General features: G+C 45.2%; 1 protein-coding gene across 1 annotated transcript in view; it reads left to right on the top strand.

Moving 5' to 3' along the window:
* Positions 1-12,507, top strand: part of TWF2 (twinfilin actin binding protein 2) — a 92,517-nt gene extending 80,010 nt beyond the window's left edge. Inside the window, exons 8-9 of the mRNA XM_068253177.1 lie at positions 8,727-8,848; positions 11,466-12,507. Of these exons, the coding sequence (XP_068109278.1) occupies positions 8,727-8,848; positions 11,466-11,633 (290 nt within the window). The 3' untranslated portion in view covers positions 11,634-12,507. The remainder of the gene's footprint in view (positions 1-8,726; positions 8,849-11,465) is intronic.
* The last annotated feature ends 3,293 nt before the right edge of the window (positions 12,508-15,800 follow it).

The raw sequence follows: 15,800 nt of genomic DNA, 5'->3' as shown, positions 1-15,800 counted from the left end.
TTTTCACAGCAATTTATTTTTTTGAGCAACGAGCGATTGTTTCTTCGATCTCGCGACATGGGTACAGGCACGTGATTACATGAATCATGTCTGGCGACATTCTGACATAACGACCAGCACGACGGATCGGATCTTTAAGATCCCTGACGACTCCTGCGCAAAGTAACGTGATCATTTGACTACCCTTTCGCACACATGATGTGCTGTTGCGTGTTCCCGCAAATAGGGAGTTGGATCGGGGAACCTCGTTCCCCGGGCGGCGGCGCTGTGAGGTTCCCTGAACTATCTTTAGGTGAGTATTGAGCTTTTAATATTCAAATTTTTATTGAAGAGAAAGAAACGTACAAGGCAATGCATCATACAAACATACACTGTGAGTCAGGAGCCATGATACAGTTATCATATTGTATACACAGTAGCCATGACATCATTGAGTGAATATCACAGATATATATTGGTTGATCGTAGGCATATCTTTCCAAGATAGCACCAATTATGTTGTACTATACATTATGAGCGAGTATATTGACATGGTCAATATGTAGCTTAACTTAATCAATGTATTATTTTGTAAAACTTCTAACTAGTATAATTAACATACTTAGAACAGAAAGTAAATAACGATAACCGATAGAGCTCTAACCAGTGTCTATGCGTTTGCGTAAACTTCACCGCTATAGGAGGAACCTCCCCCAAAAGAGGGCTCCTCCTCCATCCGCGGTGCTAGTGCACCTACCCCAACCTTCTCCTCTAGTATATTCTTATAGCTAGTGTGTGAGGTCAATCAACTCCAGTTATGATAATTTATGTGGATTGTAAAAATAGTGCCATCTCCTCTGAATCTCTGACCGATTCCCAATATGCCCAGGTTTTTTTAAACACTTCTGCTCTATTGAGAGCAGTATGTGCTAAGTCTTCCATATTATGAATATGATCTAGTTCGTTAACCAATTCCCTAACTGATGGGGGGGATCTCTTCTTCCAGTGGCGTACGACAACACTTTTAGTGGCGTTCAGTATGTGTCTTACAATGGATTTTTTATATTTTTTCATAGACCAGTCATTCAAATGGAGAAGGTAAAACTCAGGTATAAAAGGAACATGACCATCTACTAGTAGGTTAATTAATTCCTCTGAGTTTTTCCAAAGGTCCCTAATTTCCGGGCAGAACCACAGAATGTGCGCCAATGTGCCCTCGTCTGCCCCGCACCGCCAACATCTCGGATCCGCCTCTGGGAAGATATTTTTTAGTTTCTCTGGGGTCCAGTACCAATGTGTCAAAATTTTGTAATTAGTTTCTTGGGTTCTTACTGCTAGGGAGGATTTATGTGCAAAAATGCACATCCTGCTTACCTGCCCAGGTGTAAAGGTCCTATTTAATGCTTTTTCCCATTTGTCAATAAAGGCCAACGGTTGTATGTCCTGTTCTAGTAGCAAAAGGTACAGCCTAGATAGCGTTTTATGTATGGGATCCCTTCCTGAGCAAAGTGTTTCGAATGCTGTAAGCTGTCTCCAGGTGTCTGGGAGGATACCCTTACTACGTAGGTAGGATCGAATCTGCAGAAACGACCACCAGTTCAGACTCAAGTTGGGGGTTTCCTGCCTTATTTTTGTGTCTGGGTACCACCCTTCTTGATTACCAAATTGTGCCAATGTAAGATTTCCATTTAATCCTGATCTGTATTCCTCTGTAGCATGGCAGGCTAGGGGAATGTCAGGGTTATGAGATAGAGATAAAAGTGGGGAGGCACCTGGGGAAATGTCAGAGAGATTTCTAATTTTGTCTAAAGTCTCCAGCGTATGCAGTACCAGGGGAGGTATCCTCCAAGTGTGTCTGTTCGAGGCCGGTATCCACAGTAGCCTATCTGGTGGGAAGCCAGAGATCTCTTTCTCTATTCCTGTCCATTGTTTAAAGCTGGAGTGTCTATTCCAGTCCACAGCCCTGGTGAGGACCGCCGCATAATAATAATTCCTGATATGAGGTACCGCAAGTCCTCCAGATTGTTTGGCCTTACACAGTATGTCTCTTCGCAGCCTGGGTGGTTTACCTTTCCAAATGTATCTGTTAAATGTTGCCTGAGCCCTCTGGAAGAAGGTTCCTGGTATATAAATAGGTAAGGTCTGGAAGAGGTACAATATTCTGGGCATTACGTTCATTTTTAATATAGCTATGCGTCCCATCCAAGAGAATTGTGGTTTGTCCCACCTTCTCAGATCATCGGTCAGTGTTTGTAAGATGGGGGGAAAGTTTTGAAGGTACATGTTCCTCAAGGAATCTGAAATATATGTGCCTAAGTATTTAATATTTCGGGGGTTCCATTTAAAAGGGAAATTGCTTTCCAGGTTTGTTTTCTGTTCTACTGGGAGATCAATCCCATACGCCTCACATTTATCTAGGTTAATTTTAAAGTACGAAAGCCCACCAAATTTGTCAAATTCTAAAAGGAGGTTGGGCAACGTTGTTACTGGATTAGTTAGAAAGAATAAAAGATCGTCTGCATATGCAGCTATTTTGTGATGAACTTGTCCTATCTGGACACCTTTTATATTCTCATTACTTCTGATATGTGACAGGAAAGGCTCCAGGGCCAGGGCGAAGATCAGGGGTGAGAGTGGGCATCCCTGTCTGGTACCGTTTGTAATGCATAGTGGTTCAGAAAGGATCCCATTTACTTTTATGCGAGCAGTGGGCACCGAATATAGAGCCGCTATACTGGACATCATTCTCTCCCCTAAGCCTGTTTGCGCTAGCACAGCCCTGATCCAATCCCAGCCTACCCGGTCAAAGGCCTTTTCTGCGTCGGTGGAAAGGAGCATGCATGGGATGTGTCTGGACCGGGCAAACTGGGTTACATCAATAGTTCTAATGGTATTATCCCTTGCCTCTCTCCGTGGGATGAAGCCCACCTGGTCCCAGTGTACCAGCTCTCCTATGTGTTCTGCCAGTCTATTTGCTATAGCTTTTGAAAATATTTTTAGGTCCAAATTTAAAAGTGAAATAGGTCTATAGCTGGTGCATGAGGCTGGGTCTTTGTTGGGCTTAGCTATGACTGTTATGTGTGATTCTAGGGTCTGCATGGGTAGTCTCATCGCGGATTCTCCTGTACTCAGGGCATTATATAGTTTGCATAGATATGGGGTCAGCGTATTTTTAAATTTCTTATAGTATTCAATGGGGAAGCCATCTGGCCCCGGAGCCTTTCCCGGTTTAATTCCTGCTATTATCTTTTTAATCTCGTGTTCCGTAAAGGGTTCCTCGAGCAATTGTATGTCCTCCTCTTTCAACCGTGGTAGGTCTGCTTCCCTAATATATTGTTGGATTGCCTCCTTCAAAACTTTCTCCCCTCTGCCACTACGTGTTTGTTGCAAGTTATAAAGTTTCAGATAGAACTGCTTAAAACTGTTAGCTATGGATTCACTCCTAATGTGTTTCTTACCCTGTGCGTCTATAATTTGGGCAACGTAGGTTCTTTGTTGCTGCTTTTTTAAGGCGTTTGCTAGGAGCTTACCAGATTTATTGCCGGAAAGGTAGAAAGTCCCCTGGCATCTGCTAGCCGCATGCTTTGCACTGCTCTGCAACATGCCATTGAGCTTCCTCCTCGCCTCCAGAAGAGAGTTTAAATCTGCCTCTAGATGAGATGCTTTGTGTTTAAGCTCCAGAGCATGCACCTCTTCCAGAAACTTCCGCATTGCCTCTCCCCTTTCTTTTTTCGTTTTGTGCCCATTTGAATAAACAATCCTCTCAGAGTACATTTGTGTGCTTCCCAAAGGGTAGGAGGTGTAACCTCATCTGTATCATTAATTTGGAAATAGCTATCTAGTTGTCTTGTGATTTTTGATATGATTTCCTCCTCTTGTAGTAGAGATACATTCAATCTCCAATTAAATGGGAGTTCCCTTTTGTCCTTACAGTGAAAGGTAGCACCCACTGGTGCATGATCTGAGTAAGAAATCACTCCTATATCGGATGAAACATGCTCTGAGAGGAGGTTGTGAGACACCAAAATGTAATCAATTCTGCTGTACACATTGTGCACTTGAGAGAAGAAAGAATAATCTTTTGTTTGTGGATGAGTGAGTCTCCACACATCAACCAGCTGACGTCCATGCAGCATCCTCTTGAGTTTGTTAAGTTTTGCAAAGGAGACCGCTGCCCTGCCCTGAGAAGTGTCCAAGGCTGGGTTTAAAGGTAAATTAAGATCCCCTCCTAAGATCACGCTACCCTCAGAGAAAGAATCCAGGGTAGTGAGAAATGCCTCCATGAACGCCACCTGGCCAGTATTAGGAGAATACACAGAGTCCAGGGTGTATGTTAACCCTTTAATCGTACCTTTGATCAGTACAAATCTACCCCCTTCGTCTAGGAAGGAATCCGTGAGCACGAATGGGAGCGAGCGGCCCAGCAAAATTGCTGCGCCTTTTGTCTTCGCGTCAGGCGACACACTCAGGAATGAAGTAGGGAAATTTTTGTCCCCCAGTCTGGGATGATGGCCCTTCCTGAAGTGTGTCTCCTGCACGAAGACTATTTGTGCTCTCTGCCTCCACATGTCTTTCAGCAGAATCCTTCTCTTCTCAGGTATATTTAACCCTTTGGAGTTGATTGACACACATTTCAGAGGTTCCATATTGGAATGTTAGAAGATCCAGCCTGATTGGGGGGTGCACCTTTATGATAAGCTCCATCAGTCAGTAAACAAAAACAGTAACCAAGTATCACTATCTTCAACATGAAGAATATAACTAACAAAAGCATAATCCCCTCGAGAGTGAAGACCATAACAGTCTCCCTATGTGGAGATGGAGTAACCATTGAGACTCGTGAGGAACTGAGCCCCCCCTTCCACCTTTGCCCGCCATATTATCACGCATAACCGGTAAGTTTCAACCTCCCTTCCCTCCCCGCCCCATACGCGAAGTTTCCCCCCCGTACCATGACATAACACGGATCAGTGTGCCTTCCTCCCCCTTCCTTTATCATACTTGCTTGGTACCCCCAAAAGAATAAAGATAATGTCTCCGTCCCCCAGCTCTCGGAACTTGGCCATCATAACTTTACAGCACCAGAGTTAGGCGTGTTACCCGAACATTTCCTGGATCTCGTATGTCTCCTATATGTATGGGTCACACCCAAGTACCTTCTCATCAAAAGTGTGATCATAGGTAACATGAAGACCAAGGCCATGTGCTGTACCTGGGTGTTTAGCCTCAGCTTAGCCCAATAGGTATACATGCGCCTTCAGAGGCGCGCCGTCTTCAGCCAGCTATTGGTGTCCCCTTGTGAACGGGTATAAAGGGCCTAATAGAATGAATATGCACTTCAGCCTCATCAGCATACATAGCCCCTGGCATCCATACATTATGCACTTTCAGATGTGCGCTGTCTTCTGCTGGCCCAGTTTTAACATATGTCATTTTGGGAGAACGGGGTGCACAAAAGAGTGTACCCTACACAGATATCAGTATATATCAAGAGGTAAGGAGAAAGTACTTATCTGCCAAGTAGTATCGCCGGATCTTTTCGTTCCATTAACCCCGTCCGGGCTCTATTATCAAATTCCCCTCCGTTGTCTCCTGACCCGCTGGGGTAGACCGATCGGTAGCTGTTCTGGGACCCAGTCCGGTAAGTCCACGTGTGGTAATTCTAGGGCCTTCAACAGATCCGGCAGGTCTGATGGAGCTTTCAGGGAGAAGGTTCTGTCTGCTTTCATGATGGTAACCTGAAAGGGAAATCCCCATTTGTATTTCAGCCCTTTTTCATTCAGCAGTTTTAACAGTGGCTGTAGAGCTCTTCTCTGAGCGAGCGTGCTTGGGGCTAGATCCTGGAACAGCTGCAGTCGATGCCCTTCGTATACCACCGCTTCCATGTTTCGTGCAGCCTGCATTATGGCTTCCTTCACACTGTAGTGGTGTAGCCTACATATCACATCCCGGGGTGGATTGCCCTCCAGCGGCTGAGATCTCAGAGCTCTGTGTGCTCGATCCAATTTGATAGCGTTGTCCGCCGGTTTCTGTAAGACCATGTTAAAGATGGCAACTAGTGCTTCTTCAATTCGTTGTGGCTCGTAACACTCTGGGAGGCCTCTCACCCTTATGTTACTGCGTCTGCTGCGATTTTGCAAATCCTCCAGGCCACTACGAAGCATGCTGTTCGTGTTTGACTGTGCTTTGTTAGCTTCCTTCAGTTTTTCAATGTCCGCCCTCATGGCCACTGCATCAGCTTCCAGGGCCTGAAGCCTGTTGCCATGCGTCTCTACCTCCTCCCTTACCACCGCTAGCTCCGCTCTCGATGTCGCTGTAATATGCTCGGCTAGCTCGGCAAGGTCCTCCTTTGTTGGTAAGTTGTGGAGGAAGTCTTTGATCTCGTTTAGAGATTTAGTGGTGGCAGCGGCTGTGACTTGTTCGTCTGCCTTCTCGCTTGTGCTCGGAGCAGCGTCGGCCATCTTGAGCGGGGTCTGAGTGGCCTCGTTCCTTTTAAGGTATCTGGTGAACTGCTGCTGCTGCGGTGGGGATTTCTTTTGCGTCTGGGGTGTTTCACTGCCTTTCTTCGATCTTCCAGGCATCTTTTGGGGGAGTAAGCGGGAGTATGGAACGGCTTTTAGGCTAATAATGGGCTCGGTAGCAGGGAGAGCTCTTCAACACGCGTCCTCACGCTCCCATGGTCGGATCCGCCCCCGAGTATTGAGCTTTTAGACCATGCAGTTGCAATTTTCCCAATGATTGCCATACTGTTTGCCTTATGCCGTGGTGGAAAGAAGCATAAATATAAAAATTGCATGTACTTGTTAACATATACTACTCACATGCTTGAAATAACAAAGAGAAATCGAGAGCCCAATATGGTGTAGTATTGTTGAGTTTGTTGTGGTTTAAAGCAAAATATTTAGATATACTCACAAACATGGATTACCCATAGGCAACCACTTCAAGTGCAGGTGGCGAGTATTAGAACCTGACCCCACTCAGGTTTTTAAGATGTCACTCTCTGTAGATAGGAAACTGGGTAGCACCCCTCCACTGAGGGTGGAATCAAGATTTCAGCAAGGCTTGGTGTACAGAGGCGCCAGAGTAGAATAAAAACGTTTAAAAACCACTTAAGAGGGGGATGTTCAGGTGGACTTACCTCCCTCGAAAATATAAAACTCAATTGAGTCACAATCTGTCACAGAGGCGCTTACTTCTGCATTTAGACCCATTGAGTTATACTCCTGTTTGCCTGATGAAGCAGGACCACACCTGCGAAACGCTTTGCACTAAGCAGAGTTAAATAAAATATTTGTATTGATATATTGTGACTCAATTGAGTTTTATATTTTCGAGGGAGGTAAGTCCACCTGAACATCCCCCTCTTTTAGACGTTTTTTAAACGTTTTTATTCTACTCTGGCGCCTCTGTACACCAAGCCTTGCTGAAAAGATATACTACTCACAAGACAACTGAAGTGAGAGTTTTATATGGAGGCTACCATATTTATTTCCTTTTAAATAATACCAGTTGCCTGGCAGTCCTGCTTATCTCTTTGGCTGCAGTAGTGTCTGAATCACACACCTAAGACAAGCATGTAGCTAATCCAATCACATTTTTGCCAGAAACATCTAATCCGCTGCATGCTTGTTCTGGGTCTGTGACTAAGAGTATTAGAGGCAGAGGATCAGCAGAATAACAAGGCAATGTGCATTGTTTAAAAGGAAATAAATATGGCAGCCTCCATATTACTCTCACTTCAGGTGTCCTTTGAAGGTTTGAAACTTTGAGCACAAACTACAATGTAATCCTGTGGTGAAAAACCTTATACTCTGGGGTCTTCCCCTTATCCTTGCCTTTCATTATCAAGTTGTAGTATGCAAAATGGTCAACACATCCCACCCCTTCTGGTAACCTGCACTATGAGTCTGTAATGAAGGCTGCTTTGATTGACAAGGTAGCTATACAGTTACCAGTGAGGTAAAGAGACCTGAAGACTCTCTGTCAGCTTTCAGAGAGTGACAAGTTGACAGTCGCCACTGAGGTAGCAGAGGGTTCCCAAATAAGGCAGAAGGAGACTGAGGTACAGTGGATATACCCCTGGACAGATATATTTAATGTTTCCTACTTGCGGGTAATTTTTGTTTTTTAGGTTTCCATAAGATGGACTTTAGAGGGAACCTGTCCAAATGTTAATAAAGTGAGACTAAGGTCTGTGCCATAAATTGTATCTGTCCCAGCCTACCTCACACAGATGCTGTATTGGCCAAACTACCATTATTTCTAGTCCTCTCATATTGGGGAGTAGGTTAATGGGCACTGATCTAATGACCACTGGCCTATTGGGTATAGGTTAGAGAGGGAAGAAGGGGTGGGCACAATGTACCACTCGTGCCTGCATGTCACTATAAAAAGCAGTTGGATACAGGTTAATTTCAAGCCTTTCAGTACCATCGGTCTCTGGCCCATTAAGTACCAGAGACTTTTTTTCTCACAGAAATTGTTCTGTGATTGGCTCACAGTGATCACAGGGTCAGGGCTCAGCAATTAGGACAGTGTGCTGCTGCAGCACCAGAGTATCGAGAGCATGTGGCAGCTAGTGATTGAAATCCGGGCTGTGGCACAGGTAACAGGTAGTAAACACAACGTAGATTTCAATCAGTAAGGTCCGGAAGCAGTTACAGCATAGCCATACTTGTATTGGCCTGCTGTTTCAGTTGTTGTTTTTCTGAACACATTCCTAAACCTATTTTCCCTCTCCGCAGTGTTCATCTACTCCATGCCGGGATATAAGTGCAGCATTAAGGAGCGCATGCTCTACTCCAGCTGTAAGAACCGTTTACTTGAGTCTGTGGAGCAGGATTACCAGATGGACATAGCAAAAAAGGTAACTACACCAATGTACTCTAATGGGAATGGGATGAGGGTTCATGGGAATGGCAGGGATTTTTCCTACCGCTCATTTAGTCCCCAGCCACTTCTCCTGTGTGGTATCAGTCAGAAAGGCTTAATGGGAAAGGTTTAAAGGGAGTTTCTTAACTGTCACATGAGCAGCCTGATAAGTGTTCCTTCAACGTGGCTTCTTTCAGAAACATTTTATGGAACTGGTATAGAGTAATCTTCCTTTATTGCCATGTGGGCAGCTCGTTCAGTGGCCTGCGACTTCCTCTGATGTAGTTGGCCTGTGACTTCCTCTGATGTAGTGTGTCTCAGAAAAGGGAGCAGAGGATCTTCCTTCATTGTCAAATGGGCAGCTTATTCAGCACAAGGGACTGTCTCCCCAAAGAGCGTCATGAGAAGGTGGTTGGTCGTTTTCCTACATTGTATCATTAGAAGCTCATACAGCGATTACCTCTAATGTAGGGTCTCTCAGAAACTCAGAAGAGCCTTGTGAGAAAGGGTAGAGGATTTTCCTACATAGTCCATGGGCACTAAAAGAGTAGCCCATGTGACAGTCTTCAGAGTAGCATCTTTTAAAAGAGCTTCATGAAGGCAGATGCCCTGCCCCCTTCCCATTGCAGCCCAGTCAATGCCTTTTGGCTACCTTTAGTGTTGTATCTCTCAAATGAGCTTCATAAGGAAGGTGGAGGGAGTCTTTCTTCATTCTAATTTCAGCAGCCCCTTTAGCCTCTTGCAACTTTACTTCAATCTGATATCACATCCAGTGCTAATAGAACTTTATTTCAGATGAATATTAAAATTTGAAGCTAGGCTTTACTGTATACATGCACTTGGAGCGTTAATTCACATGTATATCCTGTTGCACAAAAAACAATAGATGTGTGGCACTCTCAATAGTAAATGTCCAAAAGAGTGAAAAAGTAATAACAACAAAATGATTACTGCAGTGGCTTGATCCTTGTTGTTCCGCGTGTGCATTGACGTGTGCTCCAGTATAAAAGTAGAAGATGTATACATATACAAAGAAAAGCACGTACACCTTCCGTCCACTTGCGTGTTTATTAGCAAACTGCTTTCCAGGACAACTTACATCACACCAATTCTATGATGAACAGCGTGTATGGCAGCTGCGGGAGTGGAGGTGGGTGGCGTGCACAAACGGAAGGCTAGCGACGGCCATTTTGCGTCAACCGTCACATATATATCCAACCAACTCATTTTAAAACCAGAACAAGTCAGAAAAGTCCACTATTATGCTGCTCCTCTACTGCAGTCTTTCTTTCACTCTGGGTCTGTGCAAAGGAGCACAGTCTTAAGAATAGGAAAGCCTCCACCTCACCCATATACTTGACTTAGGTGAGACCCACCAGCGTCAAATTGCGCCTGTGGGGTAGCTAGCAGGTCACCCATTACCAGGGCCCGTGGAGTTGGAGTCAGAGCAATTTTGGGTACCTGGAGTCTGAGCCAGTGGTTTCATAAACTGGGGAGTCGGATGATTTTTGTTCCAACACCACAGTCCTGGTAAGTATTAGACTAAGGAGTCAGAGCAATTTTGAGTACCTGGCGTCAATAGTTTCATAAACCATCGGAGTTGGGTGATTTTTCTACTGACTCCACAGCCCTGCCCTTTACCACTCGATCAATATACACGCCTCAGAATTCTCTTCATCCTTAATATCCACTGTAGTTTTTACCAATATTTATCCACCTCAAATGAATAGCTCCTTGCAGTGTAAAACCTGTATTTTTAATAAATTATAGAAAGAATTTGCACTTAATATTCTCCGAATTCTCGTATAGAGTTTTGCAGGCGCTCTCCCGTTTGGCAGCTACTGGTGGGCTCTCTCCATGTCCCTCTAAATTCCTCAGTCAGTGCTGTATGCTACTTTGGACTTTTACATGAGGCTATCATGGTGCACTTATCATCCAAGGTCTGCTCAACATGTTTCATCAAATAAAATCAGTGTTGCTCAACATTTTATTGGTATTCACCCATTTTAAAACCCTGTACTCACCAAGTACCCCCGTAGCATAGTAAACATTATCATAAGTACCCCTTGACAAATATATATTTCATTGTAGTACATAATAATTGGTTCTAAACCATTTCTAAGCATTGATTATTGCTTTTAATTGGCTAAAATACTAATTTGGTGTTGTTTAAATAAGATTTATAATTTTCTTAAACTCTAAATTTGTTATTCTTGGTTAAGTATATCAAGCCTGAGTACCCCCTGGACCCATCAGAAGTACCCCCTGGGGTATGTGTACCACACGTTGAGAACCTAGGTTGTAAATGACTCAACAGGGAGTCATTTGGATGTCAACATGTTGGCCAGATCCTGGTTGCGGACGTGAGAAGCGCACATGTTAGCATCATGTAGTAGTTCGAAAAGGTATGGGCAACTGTGATCTGGGTTGGTACTGGAAACCGTGATCTGGGTGAGTATTGGAAACTGTGCCTGGAAATTAGTAACTGAATCTAGGTGGTTACTGAAAACAGTGATTTAGGGAATGGGGGTCGGGATCTGGGTGTATTTGGAACAGTGTCCTAGCAATTGGTAGCTATGTTCCTGAACTACTTGTTCTCTTACTTTCCTTAGATTGAAATAGAAGATGGCGCAGAGTTGACGTCGGAGTTCCTGTACGATGAGGTGCACCCCAAACAACATGCCTTCAAACAGGCCTTTGCAAAACCCAAAGGACCTGCAGGAAAACGTGGGCAGAAGCGCCTGATCAAAGGCCCCGGAGAGAATGGAGAGGACAGTTAAGTGGGTTGCTGCCACCCTAGTCTGGGCTTCCATCGATTTGCCAGGACTGGGCCGTGCCAAGAATCCTCTGTGGTTTATTTTGCTTCCTCCGCCATTCGGCAGGCTGGGCTGGTGTGGTTGGGCCTCAGAAATCCTCTGCTCCCCCTCCTCATTCTGCCTAACATCCAGAAATGTTTTCCTCTTCTCCTTTTTGTAAAACTCTGCTTTTGTCTATGCCAGAATGATGTGAGGGCCGGTGAATACCTTTCCCACACGATCATTTCACTTGAGATCTTTTACGTGCCTCTTCTTGTGTCAATGTGTGAACTCCAAGGGTCTCTTCCTCTCCTGTAGTTGACCATGGTTATATCTGATCCTTTGAACAATTTCGGTTCTGTGATTCGGGTCTGTTGGGATTCTGATTCATAGGGGACACGCTTCCCATGAGCTTTCACCACTTTTCTCATCTGTTACTGTTTATTTTTGGAGTTGCGCAAGTGACATCTAGTGTTACAATTTGTGAAATCACTCACACAGAAGACGCTTGTTGTTCTGAAGGGGTGGCGAGTCGATCGCATTACTGCTCTGGGAGAAGGATAATGAGTTCCCTTCATTTGCTTTTCCCATTGATGGGGTCATTTTGATGCACGAAGACAAATGGATAGAGATTTGTTGCTCCTGGTTCCCCTTTCATTGGACGCTTTACTGCCAGATATCTGAGGCTGCTGGTGACATCCAGGATTGTTACCGTGATCTCCTGGGGGTGGACTACATTCCAGACAAAAGCATTTGCCGAGATCTGAATCTACCTTTGGAAAAAAATCAGATGATTTCACCCATAGCTCTGTATTTTCTATAGAAAAACAAAATAAATAAATGACTTGTTTTTTAAGTACTTGGACACCTTTTTGGCTCATTTTGTCATTCTGTATATTTTACTCAAACGGTTAGTCTATGTATATTTAAGTAGTGTACCTGAGACAAGTACACCTAAGGATTTATACTCAACTGGAGCTTCTTTCAGCCCCCAGAAGTCCGTTAGCTCCCCTGCCGCCCTCCCGGCTCCTTCGGCGTTGCCACTGTGAGCCCTGTAAAGTCGTGGACTTGGCGGAGAAGTCGCCCACTGTGCATGCATGACCCAGGGTATATGTACCCCCCCTTCACGCTCCCGCGGCCGAGAGTGTTCTGCGCGTACGCAACTCACAAAGACTGTAACTTGCGCAGAATGTTCCCTGCCACAGGAGCGTGATCAGTGGGTGCACATGGCTTGGACCGCACTTGCACAGTTGCCCTCGACACAGATGGATAGCGGGCCTCACCGTAGTGTAACATAGGGGACCAGACTGACTTCAAGGGACCGCATGGACTACATGGGACTGAAGGGAAGCCCCTGGTAATTATAAATACTAGTGCATGTAATTTCTCTGGTTTCCTTTTAAAATGAGGCTTTGGCTAGCAATGCCGTATACCTGCATTACTGAATTTAGACCTGTTATTAAGTGCAATCTTGTCACTTGTTTTGTTTGCATTAAGAAATGACTTATCACAACCCGTACCTCTCCACTCTGCTGCTGTGAAGATCAGATTTGTTAAGGATGGGAGGGGGGTGTTAAGGATTGGAGAGGAATAAATAGCAACTAAGGAGATGAGGGAGAGCCTAAGAAGCAAATTTTCATGCAAGGATCAGAACACACTTGAGCTAATTTGGTATCGACATAAGCAAAGAGTACCAACCAATACAGTACTTATCACACACACTACAAGACCGCTTAAGACCCGGGGTGAAGAAGGTATTTCTCACCTATTGAGAATACCTGCAATAAAGAAGTGTAATTGGCCTGCAATAATCTTTAAAGTCATACTTAAAGGACCTTTGTATCGAAAATCGTACAATTTTAAATACCTGTAAACACATACAAACATGGCCGGATTTCCGCACAGGCCACCTAGGCCAGTTCCTAGGGCGGAAACCTGCCGCCAGGAGAGCTGGGGCGGGTGTCACACACAGCAGCACATCAGCTGTTGTTCCGTAATCTGCTGTCTGTTGCTGTGCTGTCCCCAGTCTCTCCTGCGTGCACAACACAGAGGAGAGCGCCCTTCCCTTCTCTCCTCTGTGACAGGGCGGGGCTGAGAAGAGACAAGCCGGGAGATTTGAGCCCAGGAGGAGGAAGTCAGCAGACGGGTAGGCATTAGCCAACTGTGTATGGAGTCAGCGCTGTGAGGGTCAAGGAGGGAGAAGTGTGTGTGCAGAACTGCAGGCATTTTACACACTTCGTCCTAAGCTGCTGTGGAGTCGTGAGTGATCAGCTGTCTCCCTCTCCCTCCTTCTTCCTCTCCCCCTGAGCCTGTGTGACTTTGTAACTTCTGAAGCTGCTTTAACAGGGCTGCCTGACACTCCCCTGCTGTCCTGTGTTAGCTGGCTTCTATCCAAATCCAAATCCAAAAAAGCTTTATTGGCAGGACCAAATACATTTAGCATTGCCAAAGCAAAACAAAACAAAACATTAACATATGGGGGGGGATTGTGGGAATAAGGGAAGGATAAAGGGGGTTGGGGTATATAGTCCATATGTGTGTGGAGGATGTAAGGGACAGCATGGGGGTCTGGGATATACAGTCCATAGGGGGGTATTGGGGGGAATACAGTCCATGTGGTATCATGTTCCTCTCAGTTGGTGGCAGGCTGTGACATATCGGGCAGCTATTTGCACGGTTGTTTCCTCCTCCCCCAGTAGGATGTAGAGTTTCCTCTCCTCATCTGTGGAGGTAAAATCCTGGATGTGGGCGGAGAGTCTCTGGAAGTGGGCGGTCCTCACAGGTGCATATTTGCTGCAGTGTAGCAGGAAGTGGGCCTCATCCTCCAAGACCTCCTGGTCGCATTGTCTGCACAGTCTCTCCTCCCGGGGCTTCCATGTCTGTCTGTGCCGCCCTGTCTCTATCTCCAGGCTGTAGGCACTCAGACGGTACAAACTCAGGACCTGTCTGTCTTTGTGGTGATGTAGCCTCCCCAGATATGGAGCCATTGTGTACTCCCTCTGTAGTGATTGATAGACAGCGAGTTTCTTGGAATTCTTTGTCACTTCTCCATTCCTCTATGTATCGTTCCTTGCAGCTTTCTATAGTCTGTTTTATTTGGGCTTTTGTCAGCCTGTGTTGGTGGCCTTGCCTGGGCTGGCTGCTGATGCTTTGCTTGAGAGCGTGTGGTATGGCCTCGCCCCCCTGGCTCAGTGAGGCTCTATGGTGGTAAGTGCTGGGGTTGCTGCTCTGTATATGCGCCCAGTATGAGAGTGCCCTCTGCTGGATAGTAAGCCATAGTGGGAACCTGCCTAGCTCTGCCCGGCAAGCTGAGTTTGAAGTGCTTCGATGGACTTGGAGGAGATACTTGCAGAACTCTAGGTGGAAGATTTCTGTTGGGCTGGAGTCCCATTTTGATTGGTCAGGGTAGGTGACCGGGCCCCATACCTCTATCACTCTTATCACCATACAGCCCCCTCTCTCTTTTCCTGTTGTTAATCAGGCAGCTCTTCTCCTCCCACAGTCATTTCCATGTCACAGGAACAAGGCTATTCATATATGGGGGGTTCCTTTTGTTATTCCTACTACAGTCACAATCTAATGCCCTACCATGTTATTATGATGTATTTATATGGCACTGACACCTCCTGCAGCACTTTACAGAGTCATGCCACTGACTGTCAGAGGAGCTCACACTCTAAATCCTACCATAGCCATAGTCTAATGTCCTATCATTATTATGTATTTATCTAACGCTGATTCCTTTGGCAGCACTGTACAGAGTACATAGTCATGTCACTGACTGTCCTCAGAGGAGCTCACAATCTAATCCTGCCATAGTCATAGTCTAATGTCCTACCATATTATTATTATTGTGTATTTATACAGCACAGACATCTTCTGCAGCACATTACAGAGTACATAGTCGTGTCACTGACTGTCCTCAGAGGAGCTCACAATCTAATCCTACCATAGTCATAGTCTAATCCTACCATATTATTATTATGTATTTATATAGCACTGACATCTCCTGCAGCACTTTACAGAGTACATAGTCATGTCACTGGCTGTTCTCAGAGGAGCTCACAATCTAGTCCTGCCATAGTCGTAGTCTAATGTCCCACCATATTATTATGTATTTATGTAGCACTTATACCTTCTGCAGCACGGTAC

Source organism: Hyperolius riggenbachi, chromosome 9 (genome assembly GCF_040937935.1).
Source record: "Hyperolius riggenbachi isolate aHypRig1 chromosome 9, aHypRig1.pri, whole genome shotgun sequence".
NCBI lineage: Eukaryota > Metazoa > Chordata > Amphibia > Anura > Hyperoliidae > Hyperolius > Hyperolius riggenbachi.
This window is presented reverse-complemented; position numbering and strand designations above follow the sequence as displayed.